The sequence below is a fragment of the Heterodontus francisci genome, chromosome 5 (genome assembly GCF_036365525.1).
Source record: "Heterodontus francisci isolate sHetFra1 chromosome 5, sHetFra1.hap1, whole genome shotgun sequence".
NCBI lineage: Eukaryota > Metazoa > Chordata > Chondrichthyes > Heterodontiformes > Heterodontidae > Heterodontus > Heterodontus francisci.
In genome coordinates, this window is record NC_090375.1 from 187,986,528 (window position 1) to 188,001,568 (window position 15,041).

Genomic DNA, 15,041 nt, shown 5'->3' on the forward strand with positions numbered 1-15,041 from the left:
TGCTGTTCATGGTTAACCCACCCAGCCCAGATTGGAGAAGTGGGCATGAAGATTTAAAAATTCTCACTCTCGTTTTCAAATCCTTCCACTGCCTTGCCCTGCCCTATTTCTGTAACCTCTCCCAGCTCTACAACCTTCCAAAATCTCTGCTCTCCTCCTATTCTGGTTTCTCACACACCCCTGATTTTCATCATTTTACCATTGGTGGCTGTGACTTCAGCTGCCTGGGCCTCAAGCTCTGCAATTCCCTTCCTAAATCCCTCCACCTCACTATCCTCCTTTTAAACCTACCTCTTTGACCAAGTTTTTAGTCTCCTTGTGTGGCTCAGTGATAAATCTTGTTTGATAATGTTCCTGTGAAGTGCCTTAGGATATTTTACTACGTTAAAGGCACAATACAAATGTAAGTTATTATTTGAGCTCAGCATACTCAAAACGCAGTGGGCCAATCTTCCAGCTGTTTGTGATCTCCAGTCCACCCTCTCGTCAAACTAGAGTCTGTGGGAGTGCAGTCTCCCAAAACATACCCTGTTACTTTTTCAAGACAGTATATTACATAATGCCTGATAAATGACTCTTGCTTCTTAGTTGAAGTTGTGCTTAAAGTGGCTTGTTATTTTAGGGCCACAAAGTCTAATGTTGTAAGTAAACACTGCCAATGGTCACTCAGAGTTCAACTGTTGCCTGGCCAAGGAATTTTGCAAATTGGAATGTGTTTGTTGGTTTCACATTGCAGCTCAGTCACCAGAACTTTAGGCCTGCTTTGAATCTGTAACAAAGTGTGATCTGAAATGTGATATCTGTGCATCATATTCCAAAAAAATCAGATAATAGTGGTTCAGAGAAAAATGATTTTTGAGAAAATATTAATGTTTCTTAAAATTAGATGTCTGATTCAGTTCAGTCTATTTATAATTTTTTTAAACAAGAATTTCTTTTTTTGGTTAATCACTGTACTACTTTATTAACCGAAAGGTTTTGTTATATCACTGTATTGATTTTACTCACTATCATTTATCGTTAAAACTTCTGTAAGAAAAAGTCCAGTTCTAACGACAGATTCATGATGTTCTGACTGTGGTCTTAGGATTTCAACAGTCATGTTCTTCACTGTTTGCTAAAAGTTGTTGGGACTTATAAGTAGGAACCCATTGGAAACTTGTTTTTAAGGGGAAGGTTGCTAGTCTCAATTAGGTTGAAAAGAGGAAATGTCTTGCAGCACGAGTTGTGCAAACATCCTACAAGGTGAAACTAGGAGTGAAGTTGACAAAGGAGATATGGATGAATGAGCTGTCCCACTCTCCAAAATAATGGGGACATCCAAAATTTAGAGGAGGCTTTTTGGGGAGAAAAAATTTCAAAATATATCTAAAATATGGTTATATGACGAAAAAAAAGGCTTTGCACTTCCTCAGAGATGTCTCAAAGTGCTGTAGACAAAATGGCCAGAATTCTCCACCACCCCAGCGAGCCGGATGGTGACGTGGTGGGGGGGGGGGGGGGGGGTTGGGGGGGGGTGGTGGCGCAAAATTGAGCGGGAGGCCTTTGCAACCCGCTCCCGTCTCTGCCCCACTTTATGTAGGGCAGTGGGGGGAGTGGAAAACGGGCCGCCTGCTCCAGGCCAATCAAGGCCCTTAAGTGGCCACTTAAGCGTCCTGGAGACGGGAAAGGCTGCCTGGTGAGAGCTGTCGGCCTCTCCGCACATGGGGGAGGGGAGGGGGGCCCTGACAATCGGGTACAGGATGCCCGATTGAGGGCCGACCCCACTTCCCCAACTACCCCCAGGACCCAAGATGCCACCCCCTTCCTCCAAACGACCACCCTTGCCTCGCTGGGGCCCGACTGATTACCCCTGCGAGGCAACCCAAACTTACCAGCACTTCTGGCTCCATGACTCGGCTGGGCTGCAGTCCCAGCAGTGACCACAGCTCCCAGTGACGCTGCTGAGACTAAAAGCTGCCGGCCCGAATATTGGCCGGCAGCTCAGTGAGGCGGGACTTCCTCCCTCAAGTGGGTGGAAGTCCCGCCTTGGAACATTTAAAGCCCAGGGACCTGTAAAATGCAGGACGGATCCCCGGGCTAGGTGGAATTGGGCTCGCCACCGATTTTTACATCGGTGGCCAGCTCCCGTCCGCCCGACGTAAAATCAAGCCCAATGCTTTTAGACAGAGCTGTTCATTATTCTGCCATTAACACTCTCTCTGGACAAATGCTTTGTCTTTTACTCTGGCTATTGCAACTCCCTTTGCCTTTTATTCCATGACATCTTTGTCATTTAATCTCTCCTATGACACACTTTCCCTTTTGTTCTTCCACCACCACCGCCCCACCCCCCCCACCCTCACTTGCTCAAAGCCTATTACATTTCTAACCTTTGCCAGTTCTGATGAAAGGTCACAGACCTGAAACGTTAACTCTGTTTCTCTCTGCACAGATGCTGCCTGACCTGCTGTGTATTTCCAGCACTTTCTGTTTATATTTCAGATTTCTAGCATTCGCAGTATTTTTTTTGTTGAAATGATCAGTTAATCTGTTTCTGATAGTGTTGATAAGACAGTTGCCCAGGACACCTGAAGATCTCTCTGTTATTCCTCAAATGGTGATATAAGGGCTAGGATTTTTCAGAGCTGGCAGGAGTCCTTCCGCTGGGACTGAAAGGAGGTTGGGGGCAACTCAGCTTCAATGGATAGTGAGACCCGGGGTCACATTTTATGAACGGCAGCCTAATAAGTGGCTGCCCGTAGGCCTGCCATAACTATTAAAGACGACTGTCTGCCCCAAAGCGCTGCCAGCCCAATCAGAGGGCTGGTAGCTCAGCAGCACCACCGGGAGCAGTGACAACTGCTGGGCCTGCTTCCGGAGAATGAGGGCGCGTTGATGGATGTGCACCTTCACAACCAGGTAAGTGGGGTCTGGGGGCACGGGAGCCAGTCAGGCAGGCCCTCGATGAGGGGGTGGTGGGCTTGGGCTAGTGAGGGCAAGGGGTGCCATTGCCATGGGGGTGGCCGTTGCTACTGGTGGGGGCCCCCTTCATGGGCCAAAGAGTTCCTAAAAAGGAGGCCCTCACCCGCCGCCCCCACCCCCCCCCCACCCCCCGCAGTGGCCGCTTGGAGGTCTCCCCACTGCTGGTAAAATGCCAGCGGAAGAGGGAAGAGGCCCTTAATTGGCCACTTACATGACTGAATTGGGCTCTGCCACCTTTCCTGCCACTGGCAAAATGGCATGACTGCAGGAAGGCATCGAGTATGCCACCTAATGCCTTCCTACGCCATTTTGTCAGCCTTCCCGTGTCCGAGCCTGTCCGCAAAGGTCCCGTAAAATTTTGGCCTCGGTCTTTAACATCCACTTGAACCAGAACAGGCAGACAAGTCCTTGGTTTAATGTCTCCCAAAATATAAAGAGTATTAATATGAATTGACAGCTCAGTTTTGACCTAATCACAAAAGCTCGAGTTCATATCTGTAACTTTTAAGATTTAGCAAGATACTCACAATGATACAGAGATGCAATCATGACTAAAAGTTAACACTGGTCAAAACACCAATCCATTGAACTGATCTGTGCAAAGACTTAGATCCTGTGCAAGTATAGCAGTACAGAGCCCTAACTGTTGAGCAGTGCTGTGCATTCCCAGTTACAGCGTAAAGCAGCAATTGTAACTTAAACCCTTTGCTTCAACTATCTGACAAATCTGATTCTATACCTCCAACAACAACAGCAGCAAGTTATGGAACTGCTTGCTTTTATTTTAAAGCAACACTACACAATAACAACAAATATTGCTTTGGCCCACTGTGAGGTACAATGTAGGGGAGGGAAGCATTTTATTTAGGACAGAAGGGGAGCATTCTTAAAAATGACAATTGACTTTAGCCAAGCATGTGAGTGAAGATCCAATAACTGGTCTCAGGATTGATGGTCCAGGGAGAGAAAAAAGATCATCTCTCGGGCTCCCTCTCTTATTCAGTGATGTTGGATAGAGCACGTGTAGATGTCAAGTGAGGACAGGACTGCCTTGACTGTGATGATTCCTATAGTTAAACGGACTCAACCATGAAAGGTGGAAGAAAAACAAACAAAATTTGTTATTTTAGTTAATTTAGCACTTGAGTGTAAGAACAGGTTACTCCAACCAGGAGCAATCTTCATTTATTTACGTACTTCGGCTTATTTTTCTGCTGATAGCAGGAGCTTAAACATTTGGAGCACATTTCCCTGTTAAAAAAAATCTGGTGTATAGGATCATCAGGATGCAGTGCATGCTGGTAATGGAAGCTGGCTGGTTCTCTTCCAGTTGTACATTGGGCAAGCTCCCTAACAGACATGCAATCCAATACACTCAGGCACAAAACAGGAAATATACCCCATGTCATGCACCGATGATTGAATATAATCTTGTATGGATTTAGTTCTATATTTCACACTATCACCCATTCCACATATTCACACATATAGGAGCCTCCAAATATATTTACAGTTTGTTTAGCAAAATGAAATGAAGTGCCATCCACCTTTAGGAATATGTAGTTACGTCAATGAGCCACTCCAGTGAGGTGCTTGCTAAGTATTTGAATTTGTTTTTGCATTCTCTAATAACATGTACATTGTACTCCACCAAAAAAACAGGAGATGAGTCAGTTACCATTATATATAATGATTTTTGATCAATTACTAATTAGAAAATCAAATCCCCTACTCAAACTACTTTGGAGAAACAAGAAGAAGTTTATTTCTGGAAGGAAACATTCCACAATGTTAATTTTGTTCATAAACATTAAATATTAAAACTAAAAGAGTTTATGCTTAGTTGAGGATACTGTGAAGTCAGATTATGCTGTTGAGTTCCCTCTCCTCCTTTCTCCCCCATCTGAATTTTCCAACAAACATGCCAACAACTATGTAAAAACAAGCAAGCTATGCCTTGTATTTATTGTAACCACTGGGAAAAATTTCATCCTTACTCACCAGGTGGGAAACCCGTGGGATCAGGTGGATTGCTGATTTTACACACTGCCCAATGGGGGCAATTTTAAACCTATTCAGCCAACCGGGAAACTGATGGGACTTGGTACTACCTTTGTTTCACACCCGTCTGATTTTAATCTCCATTAGAGTCAACAAGTCATTTTCGGCAGTGTGTAAAACCAGTGTCGCTCCTGATCCCTTGGGTTTCTCACCCAGTCCCTTTGGTTAAAATTGCTGCCAATCCCTTGCTAATCCAGAGCATCCAATGGGAGAACACTGCACACAACTTCCATAAGTATTATTCATATTTGGAAGCCCTACTCTCTCCCCATCCTCTTTGTTTTCACTTGGGCTAAAGATGGGCTGAATTTTGTACCCATGGCAGGGCACCCGGCACCGGGACGAAAAGACAGGGAGAATCCAGCCTTGGCCAGCTGGAGCACTCCCCACCGCCCCCTACCCCCCCACAGCCCCACCAGCCATTGTACACTGCCGGGCCAATTAACAGCCCGGCAGCAGAATCCCGGTCCCTTTGAAGACGGGGATCCCGATCCCGACTTGCGGACGACACAAAGGTTGGTGGAGTTGCAGATAATGATGAGGATTGTCAGAGGATACAGCAGGATATAGATCGGTTGGAGACTTGGGCGGAGAAATGGCAGATGGAGTTTAATCTGGACAAATGTGAGGTAATGCATTTTGGAAGGTCTAATGCAGGTGGGAAGTATACAGTAAACGGCAGAACCTTTAGGAGTATTGGCAGGCAGAGAGATCTGGGCGTACAGGTCCACAGGTCACTGAAAGTGGCAACGCAGGTGGATAAGGTAGTCAAGAAGGCATACGGCATGCTTGTCTTATTTGGTCGGGGCATAGAGTATAAAAATTGGCAAGTCATGCTGCAGCTGGACAGAACTTTAGTTAGGCCACACTTGGAATATTGCGTGCAATTCTGGTCGCCACACTACCAGAAGGATGTGGAGGCTTTGGAGAGGGTTTACCAGGATGTTGCCTGGTCTGGAGGGTATTGGCTATGAGGAGAGGTTGGATAAACTCGGATTGTTTTCACTGGAACGACGGAGGTGGAGGGGCGACATGATAGAGGTTTACAAAGTTATGAGTGGCATGGACAGAGTGGATAGTCAGAAGCATTTTCCCAGGGTGGAAGAGTCAGTTACTAGGGGACATAGGTATAAGGTGCGAGGGGCAAAGTTTAGAGGGGATGTGCGAGGCAAGTTCTTTACACAGAGGGTGGTGAGTGCCTGGAACTAGCTGCCGGGGGAGGTGGTGGAAGCAGGTACCATAGAGACGTTTAAGAGGCATCTTGACAAATACATGAATAGGATGGGTATAGAGGGATACGGTCCCCGGAAGTGCAGAAGGTTTTAGTTTAGACAGGCATCAAGATCGGCGCCGGCTTGGAGGGCCGAATGGCCTGTTCCTGTGCTGTTCTTTGTTCTTTGTTCCACGAGCTGCCAGCAGCACAGCAGTATTGGCAGCAGGTGCGATGGCCACTGCCGGTACTGCAAGAGGCTTCGGACCGAGACCCAGCGCTGGAGATCCAAACGCAAGGTGAGGCAGGGGTCGCTGGGGCCAGACCGGCAGGGCCAGTCCGGCAGGCCCCAGCGAGGGTAGGCGTTTAGTGCAGGGGGGTGGGAGTTCAGGGAAGTGAAGATTTTCCCATGGTGGAGGCCCTCCATGGGCCAGAGTTTGCCCATAGAGGCAGTGCCTCCCCCCCCACCCCACCCCCCACGTTGCTGGTTAAATTCCAACTGCGGCAGGAAGAGGACCTAAAGTAGCCATTAATAGACTTCTTAAGGGCCTCAATAGGCCTGTGGGTGGGAAGGCCACCATCAGCCTTTCTGCCCCCAACAAAACTGTGATGTGATGGGCCCTTCGCCCCTATCTTCTGTCACAATTTTATGGCCTCCCCCGCCTCCGAACCCATCTCAGGGGACAATAAAATTCAGCCCGATGTGTGGGGCTTGGAGGGGAGGTCGGAGGTGGAGGTGTTTAAATTTGTGTCAGGCAGTAGCGCAACGCAGGCAGTATTGGATCGGCCATAAGTAATACGCTGTGCCTCCTAATGTACTTCCAACAGCAATGGAATTGTGGGGTACCTCCTCATCATGAAACAATCTAACTGAGTTGGGCAGAGAAAAACCGGATAGACTGGTTCCACCTTATCTATTCACATCTGATTTGGACCAACACTGAATCTAACCATGGTCATCGAATAAAGGTGGGGGAGCAGGGATCTATTATTTATTTAAATTATACCATGGCACTCCAGTTCAAAAACAAGCTTTAAAATTTATGAATGAGTTACAAATGCAAATTTGTAACGTACTGAAAGTAACAGCTGCAAAGCTTTAATAAACTAACATATATTTTTCAAGATTTAATTCTCGGAAATTTGTATCTACCATCCTTCTAAAAGGAAGTGGTTTAAGTTGAAGAATTGGCAAGAGGCAGAATGCTGAATTTTGGTTATTGCATCCGAGAAAGAAAGGAATGTTAAATGTAATCCTATATAGCATAAAGGCAATTTCACAGGTTTTGTATTAATTCACTGAAGCAAAAATAAATTTAAGAAAGTAAAAGTTTTGTTGAAAAAGAAAAAAAATCGATGCTGCCCCTTTTATTGTTATGTGGTACATTTAAGATTGACAGTTCCTGAATATCAATAATCATTCTTTACAGTAATTGCATAAAATGTTAGCAAAGACAATTTAAAGTGATGAATGAAAGTAATTTTGTATTCAGTTTTATCAACTGCATAGCTCAGATTATACATTACATGTTTAATCAGCTTTTCAGCTGTGGCTATATACACCATTGCAATATAATCAGATCTTGTATAGCTTTGGATTCAAGTCAGTTAAAAATGCACACAAATATATTATGGAGCATTCTAATGTTTGAGCAGTCGATTATATAGCTTAAATTCCTCATTTATGGTATTTTGTATTTCGGGTACCCTTCTTGAAGGGAATGAATTGCAGAACACAGGAGTTGTACTTTGCTTTGTAACAAAAAAAACATTTGTCCTGGAAAACTTTAGCTTTGTAGGAGCAATATGCAAAATTTGGAATATTTAGCTTAAGCAACTACTTACTGGCAAGGTTCTTCCAGTCAATATGATGCATTACAAAATTCTAGACCTATCTAAGCTGACATTTTTAAGGGGGGTAACTCCATCCCACCTACTGATTTTGTAGTGAGATATTTTCTGTAGGTACATGCTGGTCAGATACATTCCAGTGACAAATTAAATGACAAAAGCAGATAGGCTTGAATGAACCAAATGGGGGCTGTTGTACTATGTGTGGGGTTAAAAAAATGAATTCTGTAAGATGAAAAGGTCTTTCAGTGGTCAAGGTCAAACTTCTCTCTTTTAAGTCTTAAAATAATGTTTATCAACATATGCACTGCATTAATAAATTACATTTATTAATTTTATCAGTTCACATATTCCTCCACTAGGTCAAATGTTTTCTGGACTTGTATTCATTTGACTAAAGATAATTGATCACAAATGGTGTGTGTGTGTGTGTGTGTGTGTGTGTGTGTGTGTGTGTGTGTGTGTGTGTGTGTGTGTGTGTGTGTGTGTGTGTGTGTGTGTGTGTGTGTGTGTGTGTGTGTGTGTGTGTGTGTGTGTGTGTGTGTGTGTGTACATTAAAACATCAATGCAGACATAAATTATATATGTGATTCAGTCATCTTTTAACCATTAAAGCACTCGTCATTTGCTGTTGCTAACATTCTGGATTAGATTTACTTTAGCAGGTTCATGGTTTAAAGAGCAGCAGCCTATAAGTTCTTATCACTAATTTATACATTAAAATGATCTTACCTTAAGATTCCCTTTTGTTGTAAAAGCTCTGCCACAGATTGTGCAGCCAAATGGCTTTTCACCAGTGTGTGTGCGCTCATGGATCTGAAGAGCACTTGCAGAAGAAAAGGTCTTCCCACAGGATGGACAGTTATGCTGCTTGGGTGTCCGACGAGGTGGCGGTGCCAGAATGGGTGTCATACCTGGACTCATGGCTGTCTGTGGTGCAGATGGAGCCTGTATACCAACTGGAACCTGCGTACCATCACCTAGGGAGATCGGCTTGCTGTGACCATTGACTTCCATTTTGACCACGGTTGGTGCGGTGCTGGTGACCAGGCTAGGAGTACTTTGGGTGGGACCTAGAGTGGAGTTGGGTTCAAATAACTGAGAAGGAAGTTCTTTCATCTTGTGAGTCAGTAAGTGCTGTTTTAAATTACCCATAGTGGAGCAACCACGATTGCAGATTGTGCAAAGAAATGGACGCTCTTTAGTATGGCTGCGGTAGTGAATTTCCAATGCACTTTTACAAGCAAAAGGTTTGCCACAGATACTACAAACAGTACTTTTCAACTTACCACATTCTTGGTTGGGGAACAGCATACTAAAAGCCTCTTCTTTGATGATCGGCCGACCCAGGTTGTTGGCTGTCAGATCTAGTGCACCTCCATTCTCCCGATGAGTTGATGGACTGTCCGCTTTTTCTGATTTCACAGATGTCTCATGTGGTTCTTCTTGGTTGCCAAAGCCTGGTGACTTTGATCTTTGACTCTCAGCATTGCTATGTACAGGTGACAATGCCTGCATTGAAGAAGAGCACTCAGATATTGCTGGGCTACCTGCACTCTGACTTTCTAAGTCACCCACAGCTGAAGAGGAGTCGTTTGTTAAGCGGTCACTTTCCATGGATCCGTTTTCAACAGATTTCATGCTGGATCGCTGCTGTGTGCTCAAAGCACAGTCTATTATCTTCATCTGATTCTCTAGTGCAGCAATGCTAGAAATCACTGAAGGTGGTGAGTTTGGTGATGAACCAGAATAACATAACAATTGCTTTGAAGACTCAGTTGTGGTAATGTTTAATTCTGCCTCCTCATCCATTGAATTCTCATCCATCAGTTCATCATCAGGATAGTTGCTCATTAGTTCAGCATTCATTTCATCACAAGCTAGGTCTGTGTCCATACTATCTGAGAAGCCCTCTGGTAAGGGTGTATTTGGAATCTGTCCACCCATATGCATCCGAATGTGCTGTTGTAAAACTACAGCATTTGTAAATTTCTTCTGGCAAATGGGGCAAGAATGTTGAACTCGAAGAGGCGGCTTTGCTCGGTGAACTCCAAAGTGTGTCTTTAAGTTGCCCTTGGTGGTAAAAGCACGCCCACAGATTTTGCACTTAAACGGCCTTTCACCTGTGTGTGTGCGGTAATGCATCTTCAGAGCACTCTGGCAACTAAGTACACGATGACAGATAACACACTGGTTGGGGTCAGTCATTTTTTTATCAATGTTCTCCACCAACTGTTGCAGTTTTGAGGTCTCAGATGTTTGCATAGAGTCTAACAGGCCGCCAAAGGGGAACTTGGCTTTAAACTGACCAGATATTATGGGAAGCAGAGGGCTTGGGAGGGTTGTTGGAATGCTGCTCACTCCATTATCCGCAGCAGTAGAAGATGTGGTAGAGCATGGAGCAGAGGGAACTGACTGTCCAGATGCACAGCTTTCTGCTGGTTTGAAATTTGAAGTAGGTACATTTAAACCTTGAACAATGGGAACCACATTACTGCCATTAATAGACTGCGGAGATTCAGCAGTTATTGGAATGCTGGAATCATTCTTGTTCATGTTTGGTGACAAAGATGCACATTCACTTGATGGAGGAGATGGTCTTTGGGGTGACCTGTTTAAAGGAGTCACAGCTGGGGACTCAGCCAGACTGGTAATACTTGATAGAGTTGGAGGCAACTGTAATCCAACTGAAGTTGGTAAGGTTGACAGCACAGGCTTGGTGTCCAACCATGTTGTCACTGGTTTTTCAGGTGGCAAGGACATCCCATATGGAATGCCTGTGCTAGTAGGTACATTATCAAGGTATTCTGGGACTGGATATGGATTCATCTGGATGTGAGGGTATTTTTCTTTATGCCTCTGGAAGTGAACTTTAAGATTACCTTTGGTGGAAAAACGATTTCCACAAATATTACACTTAAATGGTCTCTCTCCAGTATGGGAACGGAGGTGAATCTGTAATGCACTGTCACTTCCAAAGACCTTTGCACAAAACCTACATTTATGCTTGAAAAATGGATCTTCTGAGCTTGTTTTGGGATCAAACACAGAAACATTGGGTGGTTTTCCTTTGCGATGTTTCATTAGGGCAGCCAGTGGATCTAGAGCATTAGTAGTTGCAGCAATGCTGACTAGTGGGTTTTGGAAGATCACACTACTTGATGTATTCTGAGGTAGCAGTGGATTAGGCATGCTGGAAGCTGGACTGAGAAGATTACCATGTCCAAGTGAAGAAGTTGAATACTGTAACTGAGAGGAAGTGTTACTTGTATTTGAACTGGAACTTGGAGTCAGGGAAGATGAAATTCCACTAGTGGATGGAGGCAAGGTGGATTCCGATCTGGGAGATACACTGCTGGGTAAAACAGGAGTGCTAGCCCCAGAGGCAGGCTGTGTTATTTGCTGTGAACTATCAAAGGCAGAAGGGTGGATACTGGATGCCTGCCCTGTTCCCGAAGCTGAAATAACAGCTGACAACTGGTTAGAAGAATGATCGCTGAATGAAACATGCTGGCTAGCAACAGATACTGTAGGACCTTGGGAAGATGCTGATGAGTTTAAAGGGTGCAATGTTTGTGGATTCATCATTGCTACTTGGTTTCGGATTTGTTCAATCAGTTGAAGCTGGTGGAGCTGCTGCTGTTGCAGAGCCATCAACTGCTCTAGAATCATAGGGATCGCAATGGTAGATACTCCACTATTTGAACTAGGACTGTTAGATCGTGTGTCCTGCGAGAACTGTGCCACCGCCACTTTCGTACTTTGCAAAGTCTCTAAAGTCACATTAGTGTTTGGCATGTTATAATTTGTCATGGATGATGATTCGGTAATCTGAGGTAGCGAAGTAGCAGTGCTGGAGGTCCCTTGATTCTGGTAACCTTTGTCAGTGGAGGCATCCACCTCCATTGGCTCGTCTTGCTCTGTACTTTTTACTTCAGAGCTGTCATTTCCCTCCAACTGAGTGCTCTCCTCAGCAGCTTCACTCTCTCCTTGATCACTTGGGCTACTGGCAGGAGAAGCCTCAGGGAAGTCTTCTGAGCGTGCTGCCTCCTCGTCGTTCACGATTAAGACTAATGGATTCTTAGTGCAATTCTTCTGATGCTCCATGAAGTCAGACCACTTGAAGAATTCTGCACAGCATTTCTCACAGATGTGGGTTTCCTCACTTCCACTTCTGCTTTCATTCCCACTATCAGCATCATCTGGTCCTTCCCCTGGGGCTGCTAGGAAATCAAAAGGACACATCAAGCAATGACTTGTAAGACTATCCCTCCCTCCAATTTCAAGTTTTTGCACATAACTAAAATCAATATTTTTTTATTTTGTACAAATTACCTCACTTCAACACATCTCAGGTCCCTCTGTGTGTATTCTATCACTCTTTCCACCTAGCTAATCATTTTCTTTGCACAATCCATCAAATTATGAGGCCCTATCAATTGTGGATACTGCTGCTTAATGAAATTCCATAGAAGCTATTGATTTCCAATATTTTCATACAATTCACAGCTGCCTTGTCTGTTGGGTACAAATCAAGCCTTTGATGGACTCATTAGGATTCCCCTTTACCATCAAGCTTCCTCATTTCCAGCAAAATTAGAGAAGCCTTTGCTAGTTCACTTGACATCACTAAACTAATCTGTAACCTTTCAGGCTCAAATCAGTACCTGACAGGACAAACTGGCCCTCTGTTACTCAAATGTGGTGTTGGACTGACCAGATTTATTATCTTTATACAGCATCAAGACAGTATGGATTTAATGCTAGTCTATATAATGTCTTAAATCAATGACCATATCTTTAGCCGCTTTAGAAATCTGAAGAGCAAAGTACTCTTAAGCATTAACTGGGGTACAGTACCTTTTAGAACTCTGCACAATTTACTAAATTAATTATTTCCTGTACTACTAGTGAAACGCAAAGGCTGTGCCACAATTATTAAGGTTATTGACAGGGAGTCAATCCGTTGACTAACAGAGGGCCACATTATGCAAGATGACTTTTTTTACAGAATAAAACTGCTGCAAGAACTATCACTATTGTAAAAAGGAGAGGAAAAATTTAGATCTTTTTGTGACAGAATATTTTTATGATGTTCAACCAAGTCCTCATATATTTAAACCTTGCTTGCAGTTGTTTCTGGCAAGGCACACATGCAATACTAGAATGTGTCTTGAAAGATTTAGCTATTCAACAAAACATGTCAGTTCAATTACTTGTAATTTTTATATAAGAGCACTCACAGATGTTGACTTTTATCTGTGCTCAAGAAAAGGTGCAGTAAATTACATGCTAGTACCATGGCAGAAAACTCATTACTTGGTAACATATGTTTACTTTTGTATGTTATAGGCAGCACCTCTCTGGACTAGGCTTACCACTATGTACCAAACAAGCATGTTTAATGAACAGAATACTAATGTGCATCTGCTCAACTAAGTTTTTCTTCAAAAAAGTTGAACTAAAGCATCAGTTCTATTGACAGTGGAATTTCTGATCTGTACTATGCCTCTAGTAAACTCCAATGTGCAAGCTGCAATCATTCAGTTGCTGTCATTTGCTGTTTTTTCAGATTATCGAACAGATACTCCACGTTACAAGTTGTCTATGATTATTCAACATGCTGAAAAGCAATTGTGAAAAATCATCTGCGTTTGGCCAGATTTTGTTTAAAAACAGGATCTTGGACTCTCCAATAGTTCAGCTGGTTAGTTCAGTGTGTAGTTGAGCCGTCCCAGGTATTGATCTGGAAATTCAGTTGCACAGTGCCCGTTTTTCATTCTGCTTGACCAGTAAGCTACTTGTTAGGTATCCTCAGCTGGCCAGCTTGAAGATGATGAGGTCCGAGGTCTAATATCGGATGCCCCTTGGGCCTCACCATTCTCGCACAGGGATCGTCTGCTGCACCAAACTTTTAGGCCTTGATACCTGGTCTATGCTGAATGAGTTGGTCTTAGCCAGGGTGACATGAGGTGTGTAGCAACTGGTCTCAATGATACTGGGTTAAGAAAAGGGCAATAGGTGAGGGTCCCTGTTCCTGGTCATCCAGCCAACCTTGCTAGGTTGTATGTGCGCGTGTGTGTATGTGTGGGTATGGTGATTCTGCACATTGGATAAATAATGACCCTCTACATGTCGTTCTGATCTTAGCTGTGCAGAATCAAAGCTTCAATGTCTCCCTGCAGGGAGGGGATATCAGATTAGTGCTATTGTTGTTACGTTGTCATGACTCCACTTCCAAGCAGCCAGCAAGAAAGGGCATTAGCAGAGGTCTGGAAACAGGCTGTGAGGTTGTCCTCTTGGCAGAAAACTCATGAGACCCACTGGGACCTTGAATATAATGGAGAGAAAACTAAGGCGGTATGTCCTTCATGGGGTGTGAACTGCCGATCAATATGTACAAAACTGAAAGAACTCTTGTAGAGCTAGAGACTTACAGTAGCATTAACTGGTGTGCAATACAGAGATGACACTGCAAAGTAAGAACTGGTACTATATGCATTTCTTTTTTCTGCGTGTATGCGTATGTGTAGTATATGTATATGCCTTAGAATATTTACAGCTTCAGATTTAGCACGATATTTTCTTCTTATTTACATAGAATGGTGACTATACTTCAAAACCATTTCATTGGTTGTAAAACACTTTTGGGACGGTGTGAGGTCATGAAAGGTGCTATGGAAATGTATGTCATTTTTTAAAATCGCAACCTAATACAAACTTGTCCTTTACAGCCCTGGATGCCTGGCACAAGCAATTTTAAGAGCACATCTTTGATTGTGGAGAAGGCACATATAGCATGTGGTACTGCAAACATATTATCAAAAAAGACTGCTCATATCATATGTGGTGTAGGTTAGTTCTTGATGTGTTAAATCATGGAGAGTGGGGGCACAGTTTTCGCACAAAATAGTGACTTTGGCATTTAGCAGTCGTGAAGTGGATATGAATGGAG

General features: G+C 43.8%; 1 protein-coding gene across 10 annotated transcripts in view; it reads right to left on the reverse strand.

Annotated features, from left to right (window-relative positions):
- The window catches only part of LOC137370189 (sal-like protein 3), a 71,249-nt gene that overhangs the window by 15,923 nt on the left and 40,285 nt on the right, over window positions 1–15,041 (reverse strand). For 7 of the 10 annotated variants that reach the window (XR_010975101.1, XM_068032484.1, XM_068032480.1 and 4 more), the window contains 2 exons: window positions 9,376–12,309; window positions 8,819–9,159 (listed from right to left, as the gene is read on the reverse strand). Coding sequence is in view for 9 of the 10 variants with exons in the window: in XM_068032484.1 (XP_067888585.1) it covers window positions 8,819–9,159; window positions 9,376–12,309 (3,275 nt within the window). In the remaining variant the exon portion in view is untranslated. Of the gene's footprint in view, window positions 1–3,803; window positions 4,032–8,818; window positions 12,310–15,041 lie in introns of those variants that run through there. The other 3 variants (XM_068032485.1, XM_068032478.1, XM_068032486.1) reach the window with 3 other exon arrangements.